Genomic DNA, 24763 nt, shown 5'->3' with positions numbered 1-24763 from the left:
AAAAAGAGAGCCAAGAGCTTGCCGAAGCCCAAATTGACCTGCTAGGCCAGCCCGGACTGATCTGGTGGGCATCACCGGAATGATCTGACGGAGGACCGCGCCGGCTTCATGGTCGTCACTGGACTAACCTGAGGGAGACCCACACTGATCTTAAGAGAACCCCTCGCCGGTCCGACGGGAACCCGAGACTGACCTGTCGTGCACTGCCAGACAGACCTGTCCCGGAGCGGGGGGAGGGTCACCGCCCCGGGCCAGCCTGCCGCGTGGGCCGCCCACTGACCTGACCTGGAGGGAGGGACCGCCGCCTCGGACTGACCGATCGTGTGGGCCGCCCACCTGACCTGTCCCGGAGCGGGGGGAGGGTCACCGCCCCGGGCCAGCCTGTCGCGTGGGCCGCCCACTGACCTGACCTGGAGGGAGGGACCGCCGCCTCGGACTGACCGATCGCGTGGGCCGCCCACCTGACCTGTCCCGGAGCGGGGGGAGGGTCACCGCCCCGGGCCAGCCTGTCGCGTGGGCCGCCCACTGACCTGACCTGGAGGGAGGGACCGCCGCCTCGGACTGACCGATCGCGTGGGCCGCCCACCTGACCTGTCCCGGAGCGGGGGGAGGGTCACCGCCCCGGGCCAGCCTGTCGCGTGGGCCGCCCACTGACCTGACCTGGAGGGAGGGACCGCCGCCTCGGACTGACCGATCGTGTGGGCCGCCCACCTGACCTGTCCCGGAGCGGGGGGAGGGTCACCGCCCCGGGCCAGCCTGTCGCGTGGGCCGCCCACTGACCTGATGGGCACGGCCAGACTGCCCAGCGCCTGCAGCTGGACGGTGAAGGGCACGGTGGCCGACGAGCGCGGCTCGATGACGCCCGTCGGCTCCTCGCAGCGGTACGTCACGCCGGGGAACTCCATACACTGCGGCCGGCACAGCCAGACCGGCTCAGTGGAGGGGCCGCTGGCACAGCGGCACAACGCGCCCCTTGGCGCTCGGTCCACAACATTGGCGTGTACAAACCAATACGAACGGAACCGAGTTCCGATAGAGTTCGGAACCGAGTTCGAACGGGTGATCGTAAAGTTTTGGGACTAAAGTGAATCGCTTTACTATCAGGACGAGGAAAGTTAAGCTGAATAGTATGTAAATTCATTTGTTAACTATATGCAAGATGTGGATGTGAAAATATACGCAAAATAAAAGAAACATACCATGTAAATATTTATGATGTAAGTTTAAACATGTGCAGTCTTAAGATGATCGCCTTGCTTGGGACCGTCAAGGATAAGAAAGGTCCTGCCAACCTGACCCAAAGCGGTGTTTGTCCCGTATCATTCTGCATCACACTGACGAGGCTCGAACTCAAGCCTTGGAGGTCATGGATATGCCCACAACGAGATTTTCTTATTTCCGTGACACCATTATGCAAAACAAAACAAAAATGAGTTGTTCACAAATCATATGAAATATCCTAGGAAGCACTGCAACGGGTTTGGAGATGGTTGCACACTTGGACTCGGGCTCCGTCTCTAAGGGCGCGGACAGTACCCCATCGACTATGGAGATCACCTCAAGGCAGTTCTGTCCAGCGGGATCCCAGTTCGATTCCCAGCCCAGGAACGACCAACAGCTCGATTTCACCATGCCCCTGCAACACCAACGAAGTAGCCAGCAACGAGAGTCGACAAGTCGTTCCGGCAGTGCTGACCTCCTGCGGCAGGACGAAGAACCTGGCGGGCACGGCCGAGCTGTTGACCAGCGTGACGGCGCCGTCGGCCGAGCAGCCCTTGAAGTGCCGTCCCAGAATGACGTCGGGTGCCTTCAGCTGCACGTCGGCCGCCACGCACTCGGCCGACAGCGGGATCGAGTAGAGCGCCTCCTTCACGCCGTCAATGTCCACCAGCAGCTGGGTGGCGATCAGCCGCGAGGTGTTCGGCACAAGCTCCACCTGCGGCGGTGGTGGCGGCGCGGCGTCAGGCGGCGCAAAGCGGAGGGCGGCGGGAGGGCGAGCCAGGCGCGGCGGACGGCAGCAGGGGAGCGAGCCAGGCGCGGCGGGCGGCAGCAGGGGAGCGAGCCAGGCGCGGCGGGCGGCAGCAGGGGAGCGAGCCAGGCGCGGCGGACGGCAGCAGGGGAGCGAGCCAGGCGCGGCGGACGGCAGCAGGGGAGCGAGCCAGGCGCGGCGGACGGCAGCAGGGGAGCGAGCCAGGCGCGGCGGACGGCAGCAGGGGAGCGAGCCAGGCGCGGCGGACGGCAGCAGGGGAGCGGGACAGGCGCGGCGGACGGCAGCAGGGGAGCGGGACAGGCGTGGCGGACGGCAGCAAGGGAGCGGGACAGGCGCGGCGGACGGCAGCAGGGGAGCGGGACAGGCGCGGCGGACGACGGCGGTGAGCGAGCCAAGCGCAGCAAATGTGAAGCTCAAAAGTGACCCACTTCGCGATCACTGGCAGCAGCATCGAGATTCATTGACCACGGCGAGGAACAAGGCCAGCTTCCGCGCATTCTGAGCAGCAGGTCACACCCAGCCACAGACACAGGCTCAGTGCGCTCTCGGTGCCAGCGGCACCTGTCTCCAGTCGACCACCCCACCGCGGCGGCGGCTGACCGCGCCGCTCCGCCAGAACGGGTCCTCCGAGGCCTGCCACACACTAGTTCGCACACATAGCCTCGGACCCTCCCGTCCCAGCAGCCGTCTTGCTCGGCTGCTGGGCCTCGTCGGCCGCTAGACAGCGGCGGGCACGCGGTGAGGGAGGGTGAAGCGACGCACCTTGATGGTGACGCTGCTCTGCGGCTGTAGCACGCCCTTGCTCGGCTTGAGGACGAACTCGCGCGGGTGGAGGCTGAGTCCCTTCTTCACGACCTGAGCCGCGCCGGCACGCACGTTACTCACTGCGGCAAGCTTCCGACCACAAATGGCTGACAAAAGGCCCTCTTCCTTCGGCTTAGAGCATGACCATGTTAAAACACTTCAGATACTCCGTGAACATATACTACTCAGCGCATTTTCGGTGTGTTATGTCAAAAAATAAACCTAGCTGAAGCTGGCTGTTTGGATTGCGTAGAGTCCCTCGATACGCTTGGACCGTGGAATTTAATGCACGGTGATCCGAAGCACTCCAACATGTTTTACGGCACCTGGCAGTCTGTGTCGTGGAAACGGCCTATATATACTCTCAGATTTACGGATACGCCACGTAACAAAATAATTACATCCTTGCACACAATATACCCCACATGCGCCTAGCTAACCACGGACGAGTTGCTGCCACGCAAAACAACGATGTCCCCCGCCACGTTGCGTGGCGAGGCTGGCCGGGCGGGCGTCGTCGGCGTCGGCGTCGGCGTCGGCGTCGGCGTCGGCGTCGGCCTCGGCGTCGGCCTCGGTATCGGCCTCGGTGCCGGCGTCGGCCCCCACCTGGTACAGATGCATGCCCAGCCGCTCCTGGCGCACGGCCGGCTCGGAGCCGTCGTCCGGCACGCTGAGGCAGAACTCGACCGGCACCAGCGAGGTGTTCTTCAGCCGGCAGCGCAGCACCTTGCGGAAGCCGAACGCCACCACGCCGAAGTCCAGCAGCGTCGCGTCGAACTCGAGCGTGGGCGGCACCACGCGGCCGCTGCGGGCCCAGGCGCCGTCAGCCAGTCAGCCAATCAGCGCAGCCCCAGGCACCGCCAGCCAGTCAGCCGGTCAGCGCGGCACTGGCGCTTGACACATCGATACTAAAAATGCTCACCGCTGCACTTAAGGCAGGTTCGGGATTCTCGTGCACGAAATCAATCGGAATGCTGAAGCCGTGATTCCAGAACCACTCACAGCCCCGGTCAAGGCCGGACCATAGTTGGGGACTCTTTGTCAGGGTCCGACTGACCTGAGACAGGGCGTCAGGGGCTGACTGACCTAAGACAAAACGTCAGAGCTCGACTGACCTGAGACGGAGAGTCAGGGCCTGACTGACCTGAGGCGGAACGTTGGGGACTGACTGACCTGAGACGGAACGTTGGGGACTGACTGACCTGAGACGGAGTGTCAGGGGCTGACTGACCTGAGGCGGAGCGTCAGGGCCTGACTGACCTGAGGCGGAGCGTCAGAGGTTGACTGACCTCAGCCGGAGCGTCTGGGGCTGACTGACCTGAGGCGGAGCGTCATGGGCCGACTGACCTGAGGCGGAGCGTCAGAGGTTGATTGACCTGAGCCGGAGCGTCAGGGGTTGACTGACCTCAGCCGGAGCGTCTGGGGCTGACTGACCTGAGGCGGAGCGTCATGGGCCGACTGACCTGAGGCGGAGCGTCATGGGTCGACTGACCTGAGGCGGAGCGTCAGAGGTTGATTGACCTGAGCCGGAGCGTCAGGGCCTGACTGACCTGAGGCGGAGCGTCAGAGGTTGACTGACCTCAGCCGGAGCGTCTGGGGCTGACTGACCTGAGGCGGAGCGTCATGGGCCGACTGACCTGAGGCGGAGCGTCAGAGGTTGACTAACCTGAGGCGGAGCGTCAGTGGTCGACTGACCTGAGCCGGAGCGTCAGGGGCTGACAGACCCGAGGTGGAGCGTCAGGGGCTGACAGACCCGAGGCGGAGCGTCAGGGGCTGACTGACCTGAGGCGGAGCGTCAGGGGTCGGCTGGCGCCCGACACCTCGACGCTGAAGCGTTCCTCCAGCTGGCCCAGTATCTGGGCGTCGAGCGTCAGCACTATGGTGTGGTGGTCCTTGGGGTGCAGCACCAGCTCGGCCGGGTGGAAGCTGATGTGGCGGGCCCAGGCGGAGCCGCCGGCCAGCGGCCGCAGCGTGGCCGCGATGTCGCCCCGGTTCACGGCCACCACCTGCGTCGGCGAGCCGGACAGACGCGTCGTCAGCACAGCTGGACGGCAGGCCGACCCTCACGACGACGGGGGTATGTGCCGCTCTGCTTCGGACAGAGACGGCCAGACACCGGCATCGCTTTCCTCTCCCTCTCGATCGGGTGGTCCAGGACCGTTTTCTCTCTTGGGTTTCATTGGTTTCAATTCCACCCGCCTGCGGGGACGCTAACGATGTTGCCAATCTCATGTGTTGAGGAATGATAAAAACATAGAGCTCCGCATGGGGTGAGCAGCCTAAGCTAGTCTGGGATGCGGTCATACAGTGAACCCAATACGGCCAGACTCTGGAAACCGCTGATGGTAGCAAGACCCTACCCGATGTGGGCCCGCTTGTGACAGTGATATGGAATATCGGAATCATGGGTGGAGCGACGTTTTGAAGCCGGTGTGGATTGACAACATGTTGTGGATCTGGGGCAGACTTCCCACACCAAGCCTCAAGATGGTGTAGACTTTCCTGCACCTGCACTATATGAAGTGCCTCCGACAGCTAGACTTGGAATAACACCATGGCATGAGCATCATTGCGTACAGCCGAGAAGAACACAAGGCGACACCTTGACCTGGCAGTGCGCCACGCGGCTCTGGCCACCCCACCTCGTAGTTGAAGACGGAGTTTTTGAAGACGGCGCCGATGTCGAGCGACTGGAGCGAGAGCTGGACGTCGGCGCCGCGGCCGTGCCCCGACAGACGCAGCGACAGCCGGCCGGCGCGGCCCGTCACCTGTCACAGCCACAGCGGAGGGGCGCCGTCACAGCCGGCAGCGGGCACGGCCGTCGGGCGCTGGCGGTACTCGCTAGCTGAGCACAGACTCAGGCCATCCGTCATGGCAGGCTGGATTCACCTTAAGTCGGAACTGGACCCCGCTGATTTGTTCTCTTGATATGAGTGTGTGCACGGAACTACATTATTTCCTTTTTCTTTTAAAAAAGACACCACGATCAGCAGGATCTGGCGAAATCGTGCCCCACGGAAAACTAGACGGCATTTCGTCGCCCAAAACAGAACGGCCTCTGACGTGCCCCACGGAAAACTAGGCGGTATTTCGTCGCCCAAAACAGAACGGCCTCTGATCAGGCCTCTGACCCATCTGCCGGCACAATGGGGATGCCAGAGCTCATTGCAGGTGAGGCGGCCCGGCCTAGCCTGGCGCCGGACAGGCTCTCATATTCCACCCAGGCGGTGGCGAGCACACCATGTCACGGCGCCCACGTCAGGCAGTCGTCTACAGATTAACGCCACGTTCTGGACTGGAACCCCGGCCCGGTCACCGCGCGACGGCGGCGGGCTGGAGACGACACCTGGCAGAAGGCGATGCAGTCGGCCTCTCCCTCGGCGTTGGGCTGGAATATGGCCGTCACCTCCACCTCGGCGTCGGGCCACACCTCGCCCTCCTGGAACCAGCGGCTCGCGTCACCGGCCGGCGCCCGTCAGACGCGACAAACTCCGGAGCAGGGGAGCACCAGCGCTGCCCGCCTCGAGCGGCCGGAGTCCAGCTGTGCACGGCAGGAAAAAGCACCGACATTTCACCCAAGGTATGTTATGACATGGTGGAATTAGGGGGAAAGGGCTCCATCGTTCTTACGAACTCCTGACGGCGCCAGGTGCCTCCACACCGGAGATCATTAGGTGCCAGTGGGGAGATGAGCGGCCGATGGTCTGAACCGACTGTACCCGATGACGTCAGCGGCTCACCAGCGGCTCTATGCTGAAGATAGGATGCTGGAAGGTGGGCTCGCTGGCGGCGGCGGCGGCTTCGGGCTGGTCGGCGGCCGGCGGCAGTGGCAGCCGAGCTCCGGCCGCCAGACCGGCCACCAGCGAGAGGTCGGCCGCCGGCTCCGGGGGCGCCTCGGCAGCCGGCGCCGCGCTGCCGTGCGGGGCGGGACGCGAGTCAACCGCTGCACGCGGTCACCACCATCCGGATGGCGGTCTGAGTTTGGCCAGGTGCGCCCACGTGCTTACAGACCCGCCCGAACGGCCTCCGGCCACACGGCGGCACTCAGCCCAAAGAAGAGAAGGCATGTGATAACGAAAACGGTGCATGCATAGTTCATGCTGTCTGAGGTAAAGAAGATAAATGAGTGTGGAACGAGCGAGAATGGAACGAGTCCATCGTTTTGCCGCTATCTAAGTGGAGGTGGGTGGAGTGATTCTACAGACCCGCACTGCGTCAGCGCGAGTGAGCAGCTCACTTGGCCTGTTGTTGCTGACTGTACTCCAGCTCGGTCTCCAGGGAGCGCCAGGCGAAGCTGGCGGGGGTGGCGCTCTTGTTGTACAGACGAAACGTCCTGACGGTACCGGGGAGCGTCTGTCAGCCAACACACGCGTGAAAGAGCTGAAGACACGCGGCTTGTGAGCCAGCTCGGCGTCCTCGCACTAACCCCGCAAGGCGATACTCAAGCCGGCTGTATTTGACTTGTCCCGACGATGGTCGCGTAATCCGCGCGCGCGCAACGCTGAACCAGCTGTTCTAATGGCAGGAATAACATCAAGATGACCGCAGTCTCACGCTCAAGTGAATCGACCCCCAGAGCATTCCACGAGATCCACATCCACCCAACGGAGCCGCAAAGTATGGACCACGCACTTGCGGGAGGCCAAGCCGATGAAGGTGGTGTCCATGCGGATGCCGTAGCTGCTCAAGCCGACGTCCACCTCCACACCATTTCCGTGCATCTCGATCATCACCTTCTCACCTGCGGGATTCGCTCTGTCAGGACCGGCGGCCTCGCAGGCTGCCCAATGGCACGTCCAGCGGCCGCATGGTCACGCCACAGGGCCAGGTTCAAAAAGCACGTACGCTATGAAGCTATTAAATACACCTTACATTGCAGCGGGGTGTATGTGTAGGATCACAGCAACGGGATACCTCCCGAAGACAACGCCATTGCTGTGAATTGCCCACGGAAAGCAGACAGACTGCTTTGTCCGCCAGCCGCTGTTGTCGGTGAGGATAACATAAACGACCCACTGAGGCTGCTGTCAAAGTCTATGTCTGTTACAGCACCTTCTTAAAAACAAACACCCCGACACAAGCACCACCCAACACCAACAAGACTATTGTAATGCCACTCAAGTACCATTTTAAGTACTCATTTAAGCACCAATTTCAATGGACACCGCTCAGCCAAAAAGTAAGTGCAAAGTACTAAGCCAGCAATCAGACACCAACTAAAAACTTGTCAATACAACTCTAAAACCAGCTCTTAAGGGCGAGTGTAGAAGAACTTCGAAGCGACGCTTCCATGTCCGTGGACAGGGCAGCTAAGCCCCGCGCGTGTGGTGGTGCACTGTAGTTTCTCCGGCAGGCGGGCGGCGGTCGCACCCTGACGCTCCTCACCGTTGTCGTAGGTGAGCTGGGCGCGCGCGCTGTGCTGCCCGACCCGGCCGGGCACGAAGCGGACCGTCACCTGTGTCACGCCGTCCACCGGCAGCGAGCCGCAGCGCGGCTCGACGGAAAACGGCCTGCCGCCCAGACATCAGTACCGCTCAACGAACACAGGCGGCGCCACCGACAGGGGAGCTAGCTCAGTACGGGAGGCGCCACTGGCAGGGAGCCAGCTTGGCACATGAGGCACCACTGGCAGGGGAGCCAGGCCGGCACAGGAGGCGCCACTGGCAGGGGAGCTAGCTCGGCACAGGAGGTACCACCGGTAGAGGGGCCAGCTCGGCGCAAGAGGCACCACGGACAGGGAAGCCGCACAGGAGGAAACACTGGGGGTTGGAAGGTCCGGGGTAGCATCTTTAGGGCCACTCCCATTGTACTCTTGTTTGCGATAGTTAGAAGAATATGCAACCAAGGCTGCTGGCGCGAAAACGGCATCACAACAGCGGCCATGAGGTCAGGCATCACACTACAGCTGAAATATTTTTGCAGCACATTTGGTAGCGTTACTGTCTGACAGCAGAAACCCAAAAGTGAGGCCAATGATTGTACTAGCTGAACCAGACCACGCGGAAGTGACAGACGGTCGAAGCACACGAGAGCTGGCACTTCAACAACAGCAGGAACACGCTGGTCCCAAGTGGGACTTCAAACACGACAGTGGAGCTATCACAACACACGGATTCCCGTGCCTGAGGCCAATTATGATCATAACTATACTCCACTCTTTTAATATCTTGGTAAGCTTCGCGAGCACTCATTGCCCAGGCCGAAGCATGCCGTACTTACTTGGCAACATCCAGAGAGAACTTGGCGGCTTTTTGGCCGACGTTTTTCACGGAGAGTTGCTTGGACGTTTCGGCGTGTACGGGGTGGTTTTGGAACACGATCCGGTCCGGAAAGTCCAGGATTGCTCTTGGCCCGATCGCTGCGTCCCAAACAACCGCAGAGGCAGCGACGGCGTTACAGACACTTTCCAACAATCATTCAAAGCACAGCATTTTCGCTGGAGCCCGATGCCAATGCAAACTTTGAATTTATCACCTCCATGCCCATTTTCTCCGCTCGCACCCGACTTAAGGCAGCAAGCGGCCCGACTGCACTGACCGTACTCCGTAACGGGCGACGGAGTTTGGAGCTGCCCCTAATGCAGCACGCCATTAACAGCAACGTGGCAAACACCACCATGAGACGACACTCCTTCCACCAAAACGCCACGACCAGCAGCTCGCTCTTTGACTGAGCGAGCTTGTGACCTTTTTGGTGTTTTCGCTACCAAACAAGGTATCAAGTGTGGAATGTGACACCGGCTAAGCGCCATCCGCCGACCGTCACGCGAGAGGCGTCCGCGTCCGCCTGGCTGGATGGGGGCAGCGAGGTCTCGGCCGGCGGCCCGCACTGACCTATGACGGGCACCGCGAACGTGACCTGGTCGCTGGTGCACTGCAGCTCGTAGTAGTAGTCGCACTGCTCCTCCGGTCTGAATGTGACCCGGTAGGCGACGAACATGCCCGGCGCCAGCTTGCCGCCCTGGGCCGACACCAGCGTGACCGATATGTAGGGCGACATGGACGGCATGACGCGCAACAGGTGCGGCACCTGCGGGCCGGTGGAGACCATCAGTGCAGTCACTACGACAGGTGACATGTAGGGTGACGTGGACGGCATGACGCGCGGCAGGTGCGGCACCCGCGGGCTGGTGGAGACCATCAGTGCAGTCACTACGACAGGTGACATGTAGGGTGACGCGGACGGCATGACGCGCGGCAGGTGCGGCACCCGCGGGCTGGTGGAGACCATCAGTGCAGTCACTACGACAGGTGACATGTAGGGTGACGTGGACGGCATGACGCGCGGCAGGTGCGGCACCCGCGGGCTGCTGGAGACCATCAGTGCAGTCACTACGACAGGTGACATGTAGGGTGACGTGGACGGCATGACGCACAGCAGGTGCGGCACCTGCGGGCGGCAGAGAACGTCAGTGCAGTCGCTACGACAGGTGATGTGCAAGGTGACATGGACGGCATGACGCGCGGCAGGTGCGGCGCCTGTGTGCGCAAAATTGGAAGTACTTCGATCTTCGCATGTTCCCATTCAGCAGAAATCGACAACCCCTTCCATTTCGTTCAAGCTTGGCCCACAGGTGAGCAGTTACTTCCCAACCAATCAGCGAAACCAATCTTGACATACACTCCATAAGCAAACAAAGGTTGAAACCCAACAATGCACAGCATTTTGTCTGTCTCGTGCATCATTCACTTCGCATGCTGGGCGACTAGTCAGAAATTTGTGGCGTATTTTAACATACAACGTTCATAAAGTTGCATCGTCACCTAACGTGAGTAGCAATCCAGAGATCAAAGTAGAGCCCGTCCCGCCACAGCACTTCATCACCCTAGTTGTGCCCCTTGCGGGTCGTGGTATGGCGCTCAGAACCGACTCTGCATCATGATTCCACGGACGCTTCCAAACCTCCCATGGAACACGCCCAGTAAAAAGCTCAAGTTAGACCAAGTAATTTGTGAACCAAAGCAAAAGCAAGCGCATGTCGTTTGATTGAAACCCTGTAAAATTCCCAACCAGTCGACGACATTTTACCGATGCCTGATCGTTCCTTTCAGCAGAATGGCCGATATGCATGACATAATCGGGTCTTTCAGTGAAAAGACCTGCGGGCGGCATGAGCGGCGTCACCCGCAGTAGGCGGGTGATATGCAGGGCAGCAACAATCCCTATAGCACAATCATGGCAACGCGTTGTCATAATTGCGTTGCAGTGAATGCATTATATTAGTCACTCCGGTCACCGGCAAGACCAATATGCGAGACGTTATCGATATTCCTTCGCCGATATCGACATTATCGATAGCAGCGTTTTCGATACTGTCGTTATCGATATCCGCGCTATCGACGTTACGACGTTATCGATATCGACGGCTTTGGCCAGGGCAGTACACACAGAGGAACACGTGGCTGGGTGGTGAGGGGTCGGCACCTGGACCAAAGGACGGCGATGCAACTTCCGCTGTAGGGAGCCTCCGCTGGCTGCTGAACGTGAGACACCCTTTGTCGCCCGCCATCGGCCCACAGCAACGCGCGGTGCGGCACTCACGCAATCGTCGTTCCTGAAGATGACCTGCTGCTCCTGCGTGTCGCAGCGGCTGAACTTTTGGAAGACGATGCGGTGCGGGATGACGGTGAAGGCCTTGTAGGGCCGGTGTCCGGCGTACAGTCGGTCGAGCTCGCGTTTGTCGGAGAAGGCGCGGTGCCGGTCGGCCGTCGTCATGCACATCTCGCGCTTGTACTGCGACGGACGCATCTAGCGGCACACCACCTCGGCTCAGCGCTACGGCACTAATATGGTCAGGCCAGGTTCGTCCCATTAGCTCTCTGACGTTGTGCAGCTTCAGATATGACTTGATAGCGTAGATGAAAGGTAACATCACTGCTTTATCACTTATGGCAAATACTTATCATGCGTGGGATCAGCACCTAGGTTGATATTTTCCATTCAGCTCCGACAAAAACATAAGAAATGTTTCAAAAACCATGTACTCATAGTCTACATCATGTAACAGCCAATATTTTTGGATCCAAACTGAACATTATATCCATGTTAGGAAACGAAACCTGTAAGAACCACGATTTAAAAGGCCCCGATGTATATGGCTCGGTTTCCCAGTCCTTTACAAGTCAGTTCTGAAAACTAAAGACACCTCTGATTTGTCCTCACCATATCTGTTTTTACGGCCGACTCAGGGCGTGGCTCCCGATTCAGCTGTGATGGTGGACCGTCCCCCATGCCGCGCATATCGCCACTTCCCATGTGGGCCATGGCTGTTCAAGCTGAACGGTCTCTGGAACAGGTGTAGGAGTAAAACGTTGCATGATTGATGTTCTTCTGTCATAACGGCTGACAGCACGCGAAGCGCGTCCGGAGGCCTCTGACATAAAGCGAAATTGTGTGGAACCTAGTTTTTAAGACGTTTCTTCCTTACGACGCATAGCCAATGAGACAGGCGTAGTAATTTCGAACAAGTTGGGGACATACTATTACAGCCTGGTCACCGTCCTCCGTGCCGTAGAACCCATGTGCCGACCGTCCCACTTAGGCGCGTCACTTTACCTATAGCCTAGGCTACATGGATAGCTACCAACCTAGCTAAGGTGCGTGGAAAGCTGTGAAGCCGTCAAAATATGTACAGAGGGTACGCCCATAATCAAGTTACGGATGGAGGGGAGCCAAAGGTTTTGATGGGGAGCGTGACAGGCTGGTTAGTGTTCGGCCTGTGTAATCTTCGCTCCGGCGCGGCTGAAGACCATGCTTAAATCCTACCAGGAATGTGTCAATACCTTAAAGACAGGCACCACTGGCTTCCTCTCGTCGCAACCAACGAGCTGCGTTTATGTTGCGCGGTCACCCCTCGACGAAATTCTGGATCCGCCACTGCGTCGGGCATCGCGAAATCATCCTCATGCAGCTCGTACCAGTAATAATGATTCTTAATGAGGTTATGAAATGACAGAACGATGACGAAAGCCAATGGGAACACAACGGATCTTTCCACGAGTTTTATGATTTAGGCACCAGTGGTGGCATTGGATCAGCGTTGCTATGGTAACCGTACGTAACCATCCATGGTAATTTTCCAAATTCAGTTTCTTGTGTGGTGCTAACATTTGGGCTATTCCAGTTCTTTTAGTATGTTTTCTTGAACAAGTCTACAATTTATACCAGTGCAATTATGGCTTTAGGAAAAATTAAGCCAGCCCACTGGTTGCATACTTCAATGCATACTTTTATGAATATCAGGTCGTTACATATCCAACTTTCCCTGGTACACAAAACCAAGGCCACATTGGCATCGAAGGAAATCACCTTGCATACTAAATAGCCTCAAGAGCATTAGATTGGCTCCAACAAAGGATGTTTGCCAGAAACTCAACCCAACTCTGACACATCTCTGGTGAAATATGGCTAACCATTTATGAATAAATTGGCGCGCATGGCCTGCATACCGCATAAATGGAGGAACATGTTTATCTAAACATAATTTAACTTCTAGAAGAGTTCCGTGCTTTGACAAATCTAGCGCAATTGTGACAAATGTCATAAAGAGAAAAGTGGCTGGTGAATCTGTGTGATGCTCTCGTGGCCCGCAGCGCGGGCAGGTGCGTGGTTGTGGTGACGTGCTGGAGGCCAACTTAAGGCAGGTGAGCATGGGATACTTGGATTTTATGAACCTTTTTACTTCGATATTGAAGTAGCTTTGAGTTCTTGGTGCATTCGATTGCTGCGAAAATGTAGCTGATCCGTGCCGAAGGTGTAAAGATGAAGTCATCCTCACGCAAAGTGGTGTATGTGTCGCATATAGATCACTAACAGATGCCCAGGCAAATAGATGTTTTACCAGCTGTGCTGCTCGAATTTCCTTCAGAAAGTGCACTGTAAGTTTTTTATCCCATCTGTTATCAGGTTTAAGAGATTGATCTATTCTGAAGATCATGTAGTAGTGGTTTTAAATGTTGTGCATAGACATGTTCAGTGATGATGAGTGTTTGCCAAATGTATCGTATTTAATCATCCATGTTTTGCAGGCAAGGAAATTGTGGGACACCTACAATATACACCTGATTTGCGGGCTAGGTAGCTGTGGACCAGACCACCTTTAGAAATCTAGCTGCTCTTTAGGAATAGCCAATAAGTCAAGTCGAGGTAGGTCAGTGTGGCCATATTGCATGGCTGGTTGGTGGCCATATCAATATTGTGTGTTATGCTTTGCTTCTTCTATTCATGGGTTTACTGCACCTCTTTCTATTGAAGCTTAGCATTAGCTCAGACCACAAACAAATGTGTGTCGTGCTGAATATGCTGAGAGCAGTGTAGCAGTGGTTCCATCTTCTGTGTAGTCCTATACTAATGTGTGTAATATGTTTTGTCCTTTCTGGACAGCTATTGGCCTATTTCATGCATGAAGTGGCAGGTAGCATCACAACAGCAGCAGAAGTTTTCACCATGAGTTATCTACAGTGCTGCCATCCAAAGGCAAAACTCCATATACTCATTTTTGGCCATCTTGAGTATTTCATGCCACTTGATGTTTTATGCTGAATGCGGCTACTTAGTCCCTTAGTTTTGAAGTTTTCACAAATTTAGAGCCTTTTCTTTAGCTAAAAGCTTGTGAAAATTTCAGCTAATGGTTTAAAGGACTGAATTCAGCTTGAGATGATCAATCAAGAACATCAAAAAGGCAAAATGGCCAAAAATAAACATGGTAGGTTTTGCCTTTGGATGGTAGTGTAGACAAGCCAGGAAGCATTATAAGTGATTTTTCACTAGGGGCTCTGAAAATTCAGCTCTGAAATGGACTCATGACAAAGGGTGTGCTGCTCCGCTCTCTCCTATGTGACTAGTGACCACTCTTTGCGATGTTATGTAGGCTGACAACCATCAAGAAAATCTTCAAGAATATGATACATCATTGGGCAGCACTCGGAAGAACTCTTGTTTAAGTTCTCTCACTGTTTGTTACAGATGCCTCCCAAAAAGGTCCAAGGTCCTTCCAAGAAGACTGAAGAAAAGAAGAAGGCAAAAGTAGTAGAGGTCAGTGGTGAAATTGGTTATTCTCATTTGTGCACAGTTTTGTGTTCAAAATGTGACCTATGTGTAATGATGTAGACTTATTAATTAAGGATAAAAAGGTGTCTATCTCCTATGAGTTCTAAATTGTATTTTTCTGACATTTAGATCACAGTGAGGAGATATACAGGATTTGGACATTATAGGAGTTCTGAATAATTAGTGGTAAGTATATAGTATGTCATGCATGGATATTTACAGCATGGCAGATGTGTGAAGAACTTAATGCATCAGGGTCATCTGTATATTAAGTTACAGTGGAGGGGGCATCATTATGGAGTATAGTGGAAGTGCAGGAAGGTGGGGAGAGGAGGTTAGGGATGGTGTGACATTATGCTCAACTTTGGTTCTGAGTTATACTAAAATCCTTAAAGTGAATTGAGCTCTGAAGGTTGGATTCAACTGGCTTGCTGTCATAACAAAGAAAACATCTGTGATTTTTTCACATATCTTGCTCAAGTAAGGGCCAAACAGGTGTTTATTTTTAGGATGTCACAGATATCACAGTGTTACCATGGGGGTGGGTTTCACCCACCATGATCAGTGTGTAACCAAAGAGAGGATTGAAAATTTCCACAAATTTGTAATGGATGGCCACTAAGCAACATATTTGCAAGCCAGATGTGACATTTTATGGTAAAAATAAACATTAAAAACCACTTGTTGCTTAAGTGCATTGTTTCACCAGGACAAAACATTTGGTCTGAAGAATAAGAAGGGAGCAAAGCAGCAGAAGTTTATTCAGCATGTTAGCAAAAACGTGAAGGCTGGGGGAGACCCAATTCAGAAAAAGATTGAAGAACAAAGGAAGAAGGAGAAGGAGAAGAAGGAGCAGGAACAGAAAGAGAAGGCAATGATTCAAGACTTGTTCAAACCTGTGGTGGAAAAGGTGGACAAAAGTAAGTGAGCTACTCATTGGTCATCTGTAATTTTGTGGTGTGGTATGGTGTAAGAAATTTCATTTCGTACTTGAGATGTTAGTTTATTGTGAAGCACATATGACCTCATGACAACCATGCCCCACTCATTTGTCAGTGATATTCCTTCAAAACCATGTGATTTAAAATAGCTTCTTGTATTCCATACTTATTGTAAAGTTTGTGGCATGAGGTAAATAATGCTTCCCAGTACTGTTATCATACACCTATGTGATGGTGATCAATTTAATCATAGGTTGAAAGACATTGCTGAGATAACTTAGTAATGCAAACCTGTTATGTTTCAGCTGTGGATCCCAAGTCAGTGCTTTGCCCATATTTCAAGCAGTCAGTATGCGCTAAGGGCCTGAAATGCAAGTTCTCACATGACCTCAATGTAAGTATATATCAGACTTGTACTGTGTATAAGTCTGAAGTCTGACTGATGTGGCTTATGTGATGTGATACATCATGTTAAAGATCATATGGTGTAAGGATGGTTATGTTTTTAGGGATGTTTGATGTAGTGGATGACATGTATATAAGTGTAGAGTGGAACATGCATGGAATAATTGTAGCAGTCATGATCATGCAATTGCATAGCCAATGGAGTGGCTTTCAGGCATTGCATATGTCTTTAACTGGCCCTTGAAACTTTGCTTTTTAATGATTGATCCTAAGGTTTTAAATGGGCAGATGGTTGGGGTCAGAGCTCATGTTAAGCAATGCTTGTTGTGTGAGTGCGGGACTTTACCATGGGATCGTGAAACTCCAGACCAATGGCAAAATTTAGTGGCGAGAGTTTAACGTGCCGCACTGCTCGGCACGTCTGTCGTGCCCTCTGACCTTTGGCGCGTCCGCTGCGGTCACCTGACCTTTAGCGCGGTCGCTGCCACTGGCCGCAAGCCATTCCAGTCAAGGGCAAGCAGCGAGCGCCTGAGGCGACCCGAGCCCGCCTTGCCACGGATGGGCGGATTGGAAGGCAGACATTCCAACCAACTGAGCTGTTGGGATAACTTAAGGCTTTAAACCCTTAAACTGCCAACCTTCGCGAATTTGTGACGCTACTGAAGTCAGTTTTACGTATCATTGACTTACGAATAATGTGCTGATAAAAGGCTCTCATTCGGATGTGGTTATCGATCACCGACAATGTCATTTATCGTCACGTTGCAGTTGCCACGCGGCGACAATATCAGCGCGGTATTTTTCAGATGATTCTCATGTATTTAAAGCCAAAATACTCGCACTGGCCATTGAAGAGCTTTGAACAACGCTTCTGTGAGAGTCCGTATCAGGCCCAACTTGCCGCCTGTTCCTGTGTGCATGTGTGTGTTTTGTGCAGAGCCGTCATATCCACCGCCCTTTTGGCCTTCAGATCGGCCGCAAGGTGGAGAAGCGGAACCTCTACGTCGACTCGCGCGACGTGAACGACGACCCGTCTGGGTGGGATGCTGACAAGCTTAACTCGGTCATCAACGCCAAGGAAGGCGAGACCGAACAGAACAAGCCGAAAACCACCATCGTAAGACAGCCGATAGAACTGGCACAGAATGTGCTAGGTTGATACTATCCCGGCAATGTTTTCGGAGGACGTGATAATATGCTCAATTAGATGTGCTATATGTTTTGGAACGATTTTGCTTGGTGGCGTTCTCTTCGGGTACATTTTTTTATTAATGGATGCCGACTTTAATTCGGTTTATAGTGCTTGTTGCTTGGTCATGGCTCGTAAGGCTACTTCAGACGATGCATATGACGCAGTGTCTCCATCGCTCTATAGACTGCAACCTCGTTGACATAATTTTTTAAGAGTCCGGTAGATTTTTAATTGCGCGCACAGAAAGCTACCAGACACTCTGTTCGGGGGTGCCGGTAGTGTGGTGGTTAACGCGTCTGCGTTAACCATTGCGCGTCTGGGAAACCAGAGGTACGGTGTTCGATTCCCCGCGGTGCCCGCCCTTCCTGCCAGGGTGAGAGGCAGGCGACGCCATATAGCCTCAGCAGCTGAGTGCGTCGTAAAGCCCCAATGACACACAGACACTCTGTTCCCTCCTTAGTGCCCACAGCACAGTAATACGTGGACGATCCCGTCATTGATACGTGCACAGACGTATGGTGCGACATTGGCCACCTTCTGCCACAGATCTGCAAGTACTTCCTGGAGGCAGTGGAGAACAGCAAGTACGGCTGGTTCTGGCAGTGTCCGTCGGGAGACAAGTGCATATACCGGCACGCCCTTCCGCAGGGCTATGTCCTGAAAAAGGTAGTCGTCGCCGTCCGGGCTCTTCCCGTAGCTTCTGCCTGATCTGGGTGCACACCAAGTCGACCTGTTTGTGAGTGAGGTGCTGTTCCATTCATCAACAACCCTTCCATTGTCTATGCTGTCGCATGAGTCGTGATGTTGCAGCGACGCTTGCCCGATGCTGGCGGCGTCTTTTTTGAAAATGCAACTAGAACACTGATTGCTGATCACGCGAGCTGCAGCTGCGTTCTGTCGTATGTGCTCTCCTATAAATGTGCCGGATATTGTGGACATTGTAAGTGCAGGGCTCATTCATGAACTCAGCTTTGAATACCTCGGAAATGGTCAGTAAAATGTACGCCTATGCTCCTGTGAGATGGATATCAGTCGCGGTCACTTGTTTCCCCAGGACATGAAAAAAGCCGACAAGTCGGAGGAGATTTCTATCGAGGAGCTGGTGGAAAAGGAGCGGGCGGCGTTGGGCTCCAACCTCACCAAAATCACCTACATCACATTCTTGGCCTGGAAGAAACGAAAATTGGCCGAGAGGAAGAAACAGGACGCCAAGAAGCAGGCGAAGAAGAAATCAGACGTCAAGAGCGGGAAGAGCGGTGGGGTGAGTCAACACCCTTCACTTTAACAACCACGCGCCTCAGTAGGAGGATGAATAGGGGGTTGCTTGTAGGTGGACCCAAAGGCAAATATGCACTTCACCTTTTTGACTGTGTAGGGGGGCGGGGGAGGCCGGCCGTGGTGTCAGGATCGACATCAGATGAGCTTGAAATTCATTGCTTGATCACTTGAAATGTCAGGATCGAATGCACACCATCAGATTGTTCAACTGGGGTATTGGCATGCCTGGTTTCTATTTTGCCTCACGGTCATCGTGATCATCTCATATTTCAATTGTTATTGTCTTTTTCCACTTTTCATCTCCCTGTGTGAACGACTGCATCGTGTTATCGACGCAATCGCCTCAAGCTATGGGTATTCACATTTCGCCATAAGTGCTCAATATTTCTGCTTATCCTGAAGTTTGAAATGGAGCGCATTATTTTTCTTTTTACGAAGTGCCTCAAGCGTGGATTTTGCTTTCACGAGCTCCGGTCATGTTTGTTCCATTGCTTACCAGGCTTGAATTCGCTTGGGGCTTTGATCTCGAAAAATATCCTGCCAATGCACATTTGCTTTCCAGCTGTCTGGCAGAGACATGTTTATGTATAATCCGGACCTGGGTGACGGAGAAATGGAAGAGGGCGACGAAGGCATGGACCTAACGGAGCTGAAGAACGAGGAGGGCGAGGAGGAAGGGGAGGAGAGTGTCGTGGTAAGGACTCCTGCTCAACCAGGAGCTCAGGGAATATGGCAGCTCAAACTAAACACAGTTGACTTATTACCGCCGGAATGTGGGTTTGAGACCTACTGCCAACTTTGTTGCTGTACCCCAGCTGTATTCGCCGTAAGGGATTTCGATTTTATGACCGAAACAATCGTAGGTGTTGGTATACTAATCTAAACACCATCTCTCGACACCCCAGTACCAACTGGACACAACGTTTTGCGGATTTCTCACAAATTTTGCATCTGTTTCGATGTTTTTTTGGCACGCGTTCCGCCAGTTGTGTTCTGAAAATGGTCCAAAAAATGGTCCGGTCAAAAAAATGTTAATGCATGGTCCGAACTTCAACATGATCGTGGTCATCATTATGATCGGCCTGTGATGTGAAGCTTGGCGGTATTGTGCTGCATTAGCTCGCACTGCCAGGCCTGATGTTTATTAATTGGTGTATAATTTGACGGACGGGTACAATTTTACACGCTGTCATTACTTCCAGTACAAGACATGGACGTTGGAGGGGATTGAAAATGAACAGATCAGCGAGGCTGAAGCAGTGAAGGCCAAGGAGGCGGCGGCCAAAGCAGGTACACCATTCACCTGTAATTGTCTCGGCCGCTTGTCAAGGTGTTACAACAGCCCTTGGGGTGTAACGCACACGTTCAGACCCTTCGGCTGGCTTTGTTGCTGGCACGGGAAAAAGACAACAGTTGCGATGGGGACAGAGTGATCATGCACATACTAATAGTTATACTTAAGACATTTAAAACAGGTCTTAGGGACAGCAAGCTTCCTGCCCCAGACCATCCACTCGTGGTAAGGTGTTTGTCTTTCCCCCAAAACCCATTTTGAAACGTGCGAAAACTCACTCACTTCAGCATTACTTGTCGTTGGCATTCGGCAAATGCACGTCCCATTCAAACATCTTCCGAGCAAATCATATGAGACCCTGTACATTAAAACCCATCCGGCTGATACAAACGGTATGGCTTAGACAAAACACTAATTAGTTAAAACGGACACCGCGTGTTAAAAATGCAATGGCAAAACCTATGCAGACACAAACGTTGCACGCGAAGGCAAAACAGCTGCAGGGTGAAAAGTGACCTGGCTCATTGGACCATCTTTTAACAGAGCTGCGTGCAGTCAGCTTTGGCCAAACTAGCCTGCCCCTCCGGCTACAGCCCTGTCATACATGTACAGGCGGCTTCCGCAGTTAGTACCTCTGAAAACGTGGTGTATTAATAGGATTTTTGCCTTACGAAACCGACGGCAAGGCGGGTTTAACAAATGTGAGAACGAGGAACCCGTGCGGTATCGGTGCACCGATCACCATGGAGACGCCCGTCTGCGTTGGCGTGGCACGCCTGTAGGAGAGCATGTGCAGTTTTGCCAGATCTTCAAATTCTGAATTAAACACCTTCTAGATCCGGCTTCTTCCCACTAACCGAGATTGTCCCGAGGCCAGACAATTGTATTGGATCAAACCACGTCAGAAGCGAAGGCTAAACACAATGGCAGGATTCTGGCTTTTGGTTTCATTCCTTCGGCTAGGTGTGCTGGCGGCTTTGACGCCATGACAGCATGAACTTGTGTAAAGGATATGATTTCTTTTTATTTATTTCCGGGGTATGTTTGGCATGGATGTGCCATCCTTTGAACATCAGTGACAAGTGATGTCGCATCGAGTGAGTTTGCGTGCATTGTGAAGTGTGTGTGCGGGGAAGAAACCCCTTGTGGCCCGTGCATAACCTGAGGCCGAGGGCTTGTTCACTTTGACTTATCTGGAACACCTAAGACATGATTAACGGCATGCATTGTCAGCTTTGTGTCTGCCATAATTATTTTACGTCCGTGGTTCTCATGGGAGGTGTTTCCCATGATCGCTCGGAGATTGGCAGTGCTTATGTTTTGCATTTCCGCAGCGCTGCAGTTTCTCGCTGTATTTTCGAGCAGTGATCTACCAGTTGGCTGACGGTTCCTCGCAGACAGCAGTACTGCGTCACTTCGCCACGCCACTTCTGTGCACCCTCCCTTTCCCCTCTGTGCGCGCCTTCGCTGTCGTTTCTCAATGCTAACAGTGATGTTATGCATCGAACTGCGCTGCTCAGCTTCGCCGTTTTCAGCAGTGCTATGCGACTTCGTCCTCTCTGGCAGTGTCGTAGCTCTTCATCATCGCCTCCAGCAGTGGCGCCTCGCCCGTCGCCTGTCGTGTGCGGGAGCTCTATGCGGCCTCGTTGGCGGGGCAGTGATGATTCGCTTCGCCGTCGTTTCCAGCCGAGGCGGGCGCGGTGGGCGGCGCTGACGCGGTGCCCATCGACGAGAACCTGTTCGACGCCGACGACGCCGAGCTGGACGGTCTGGACGAGGATTTGGACGAGCTGGACATCAGCCAATGATGGCGGCCGGCTCGCGGGGGCCGCTGCGCGCCGCGCGGGTGCCGGCCCGCCCGCCGCCGGCGCCAGCCCAGCGCCACCCGCCGACTCGCGGACGGCCCGAGCGCGCGCATCGGCGGCGTCGGGCAGACTGTGGGGAACCGGCGGGAACCGGCGTGGCTCGTCACACGTCCGCAAGTGAAGGGGTCGGGCTGTTATAGGTTATTGGTGCGGATGGTGCGCTTTTGGCTAACAGAACGACTGTGACATCGTTCGGTACTCGGCGGTTCGCAACGGGTTATGGAAATCGGTGTTCTTTTCGTTGTCTTTCCTTCAACTTTTGTATCAGAATGCTGACCGGAAACTTTATGATGGACACAGGACAAACTGCTGGATAGACATTTTATCTCAAATAAAGCACACGAGAACCTCTGGCGTACCTACTTTGCGTGCGAAGCTGTGTGCCTGTGTGTTTATCGTTTCATCCCATGCCCCGCGAAGTGTACGGCTATTTAGCTGGTGATTATATGTATTCCTCAATATGTTGGTCCACACCGAAATTTTCCAGAACTTGATCTGCTGTTGGACCGGTTAAATCGGGATATTTACATGCGTGTTGATATGAAATGCTTCTGTTAACCTGCGGTGCTTTTAATTCACATAAAGCGTTAATTTGATAGCCGATGGAGCCTTTTAACGTAAACCTAGAGCGAGACGCTTTTTTGTACCTCAAATTGTTTCATGTCAATATCGTCTTAAATTGGACCGGTCCTACTGCCACCGACTGCAATTTGCCTGGCGAATGCGGCTCCTATTCACGTGTGTTTTGTAAGCCGTGTGAGAGCTCCAAACCATTGCCTTGGTCCGATATCTTGGGTTGTGCGCCGCGTATGTGCTTCGCGAAACGTGACGTGAAGCATCGCCAACATGTGTCGTGGTGATGTCTGCTCGCAGGCGAAACTAACACGGAGTCAGCTGTCGTAAAAGCGGATTTCTATCGTTTTGTCGGAGTGAATTCTGTAATGACTTCGCGTCCGGTGTGGGACAGCTCCTCCCGCACTTGTGCCTCCTGCCACGGGCTGCGCCCAGCCGTCACAGCTCATCGGTGGGGGGTTGCGTCGGGTACTCAGTACTTATAATGTTCGTGATCGCTCTATTTTTGGACGAGCTCCTGTTTCAAAAACCTGTGCAGGCCTTCTCTGCTTAGGCGCCAAAACTCATCATCGTTTTCTTATTTGTTGTTTCAGTATTACTTCCTTGAACACCGAGTCTTAGCAACATTGGAGCCATGTAACTACTCACGAAATTTGAGAACTTGCCAAACTATGGCGTCAGGACGTAGACAGTTCCAAACGTTGTCGAAAAAAATAGCACTTATGTGAGGGGGGTGTTCCACATTTGCATGGGGGTTTGGACCTGAAAAAGGCATCTTGAAGTTCATTCGGTGCAGTTTGCGGCCCTGACGTCATACCCAAACCCCATTAGTTCTGAGCTGCACGCCCGCGAAGGTGCGCTGATTATTTCGGAGAGGATATTTCAGGGTCACTCGGACACCCATGCTGCCATAGCATCGTTATTCAAATATTGTCATTTGATTGGCTGCGCGGCGGCCAAGACCAGGAAAAACCTAGTTGTCAGTTCGTCCATATCTGGCGTTCGTGAGCACGATTTCCAAAAGAAACGGCTACCGTTTGGTTCTGAGTCGGTGTTTTGCAAGACATGATGGCATCATCAAACAATGACGCATGAAGAGCACGTGTACTACGCATGTAAATTTTGATGTCTAGAACAGTCTTCAAATAACGTTTACCACTAGCTATAAGTGACCTTTTTTCATGAAACTGATATTTGGTTCAATATTTTTACATATGAAACATTCCCTATTGAGATGCTGCCCAGTACTACGCTCGAACAGAAGTTCATCATGAAAAACAGCTGACCCATTTTACGCGTCCAACGATGTGTTGTAACAGCAAATGTTTGTAAACCAAAGTAAGATAAGGCTTATATTTACATGCTGGGCGACAAAATGAGCCATCCGTTTTAGCATCTAAGAGATGGAAATTTAATCTCAAGTTTGCAGCGGGCGGGTACTTGCGGCACCGTGCATTTTGAAACTTTACTTCTGCCTTTACTTAAGTCTTTCTTTACTGAAGCCTTTACTTAAGTCATTCTTGGGGGGAAAAGTGTGGTTCACGGACTACGAACCATGGGAAGTGGATGCAATTCTTATTCAACTGGCGTGCCTCCAGCCCCCTCCCCCCCCCCCCCCCAACAACTTTGCGATGAAAGTGGGCCATATCAGAACGGAATCGTGTTGCGGCGTTTTCGGGAATGGGTTTAGTCACTCCTTTTCCTTGCTCACACTTCGCGACTTACTTCGCCAAATTCACTCCCTTATCACGGGCACAAAAAGTACATTGGGTGCCCGCGTCGGCATGGTATCGTCTCACGCGCGCGTCTGCGCTTGCCAGTACGGCGCGATTTTCATGGTGAGCGCGCGGAGGGTGTGGGAGCAGGAACGTAACCAGGGCTTTGCTCGATGGATTCTTGTTACAATTCAAATTTTCTCCAGACCCCTGCAAATGAGAACTGAATTCTTGCGAAACCACCCAGCATACACTGCAAACCTGTGGTACAGAAAGGGGTCCTGGTCTCGTGCCTCCCCCCCCCCCCCTCGGCTTGGCTGGGAGTGGGCGTGATATCTGCTCTCAGTCGTCATCTTGGAATTAACTGACCCATAGGTGTGCAGAATCCTCTCAAATAATAGTACCTACCGGAGCGCTTCGCAGGAGCCGGGGGGGGGGGGGGGGCATTTTCACTCCTACCCCGGGGTGGACGGGTGGGGTGCGAAAGTAAGAAAGGAGGGCCTGTCAACCAGTATGCCCGGTTTTTTACTGTCGCACCACGAGCAGTGCCATATGGGTTCATGATAAATGTCCACTGAGCTCCATCGGGATCAGCCCGGAGGAAGGTCTGGAAGGCCTGCAGCATGGAATGCCTACGTTCGGAGGGTCTGCACTGGGA

At 53.8% G+C, this 24763-nt stretch overlaps 2 protein-coding genes across 4 annotated transcripts; one reads left to right on the top strand and one right to left on the bottom strand.

The window, feature by feature from the left end:
* Positions 1-7523: 7523 nt before the first annotated feature.
* LOC119106039 (hydrocephalus-inducing protein homolog) lies at positions 7524-12802 on the bottom strand. Its single transcript, XM_037229633.1, has 7 exons — positions 12577-12802; positions 11957-12080; positions 11336-11542; positions 9628-9823; positions 9014-9152; positions 8180-8304; positions 7524-7549 (listed from the first exon to the last, which is right to left on the bottom strand). Exons 2-7 carry the CDS (start codon positions 12056-12058, stop codon positions 7524-7526), a joined length of 795 nt encoding a protein of 264 aa, XP_037085528.1. The 5' UTR covers positions 12059-12080; positions 12577-12802.
* Positions 12803-13355: 553 nt separating this feature from the next.
* LOC119105990 (zinc finger CCCH domain-containing protein 15 homolog) lies at positions 13356-22727 on the top strand. 3 transcript variants are annotated; one of them, XM_037229584.1, is made up of 11 exons: positions 13356-13437; positions 13822-13939; positions 14759-14827; positions 15552-15762; positions 16089-16177; positions 17159-17305; positions 17927-18046; positions 18435-18641; positions 19221-19352; positions 19861-19948; positions 21639-22727. In XM_037229584.1, exons 3-11 carry the CDS (start codon positions 14759-14761, stop codon positions 21758-21760), a joined length of 1185 nt encoding a protein of 394 aa, XP_037085479.1. In that variant the 5' UTR covers positions 13356-13437; positions 13822-13939; the 3' UTR covers positions 21761-22727. The 3 variants fall into 3 exon arrangements, with proteins under 3 accessions (XP_037085479.1, XP_037085480.1, XP_037085481.1); XM_037229585.1 differs by having other exon boundaries at positions 13384-13437; positions 13866-13939; XM_037229586.1 differs by lacking the exon at positions 13822-13939 and having other exon boundaries at positions 13389-13437.
* Positions 22728-24763: the final 2036 nt, after the last annotated feature.

This window comes from Pollicipes pollicipes, unplaced genomic scaffold (assembly GCF_011947565.3).
Source record: "Pollicipes pollicipes isolate AB1234 unplaced genomic scaffold, Ppol_2.1 Scaffold_6138;HRSCAF=7277_pilon_pilon_pilon, whole genome shotgun sequence".
Classification (NCBI taxonomy): domain Eukaryota; kingdom Metazoa; phylum Arthropoda; class Thecostraca; order Pollicipedomorpha; family Pollicipedidae; genus Pollicipes; species Pollicipes pollicipes.
This window is presented reverse-complemented; position numbering and strand designations above follow the sequence as displayed.

Excerpts from the sequence above, each read along its gene's own strand:
- LOC119106039 (XM_037229633.1), bottom strand. The coding sequence starts at position 12,058 with ATGGCCCACATGGGAAGTGGCGATATGCGCGGCATGGGGGACGGTCCA. Across the intron at positions 9,153-9,627 it reads GTTCGCGGTGCCCGTCATAG|CGATCGGGCCAAGAGCAATC; the intron begins GTCAGTGCGGGC and ends TTTGGGACGCAG. Across the intron at positions 7,550-8,179 it reads CCAGCTCACCTACGACAACG|AGCGAATCCCGCAGGTGAGA; the intron begins GTGAGGAGCGTC and ends CGGTCCTGACAG.
- LOC119105990 (XM_037229584.1), top strand. The coding sequence starts at position 14,759 with ATGCCTCCCAAAAAGGTCCAAGGTCCTTCCAAGAAGACTGAAGAAAAG. Across the intron at positions 14,828-15,551 it reads AGAAGGCAAAAGTAGTAGAG|GACAAAACATTTGGTCTGAA; the intron begins GTCAGTGGTGAA and ends TTGTTTCACCAG. Across the intron at positions 16,178-17,158 it reads AGTTCTCACATGACCTCAAT|ATCGGCCGCAAGGTGGAGAA; the intron begins GTAAGTATATAT and ends TTTGGCCTTCAG.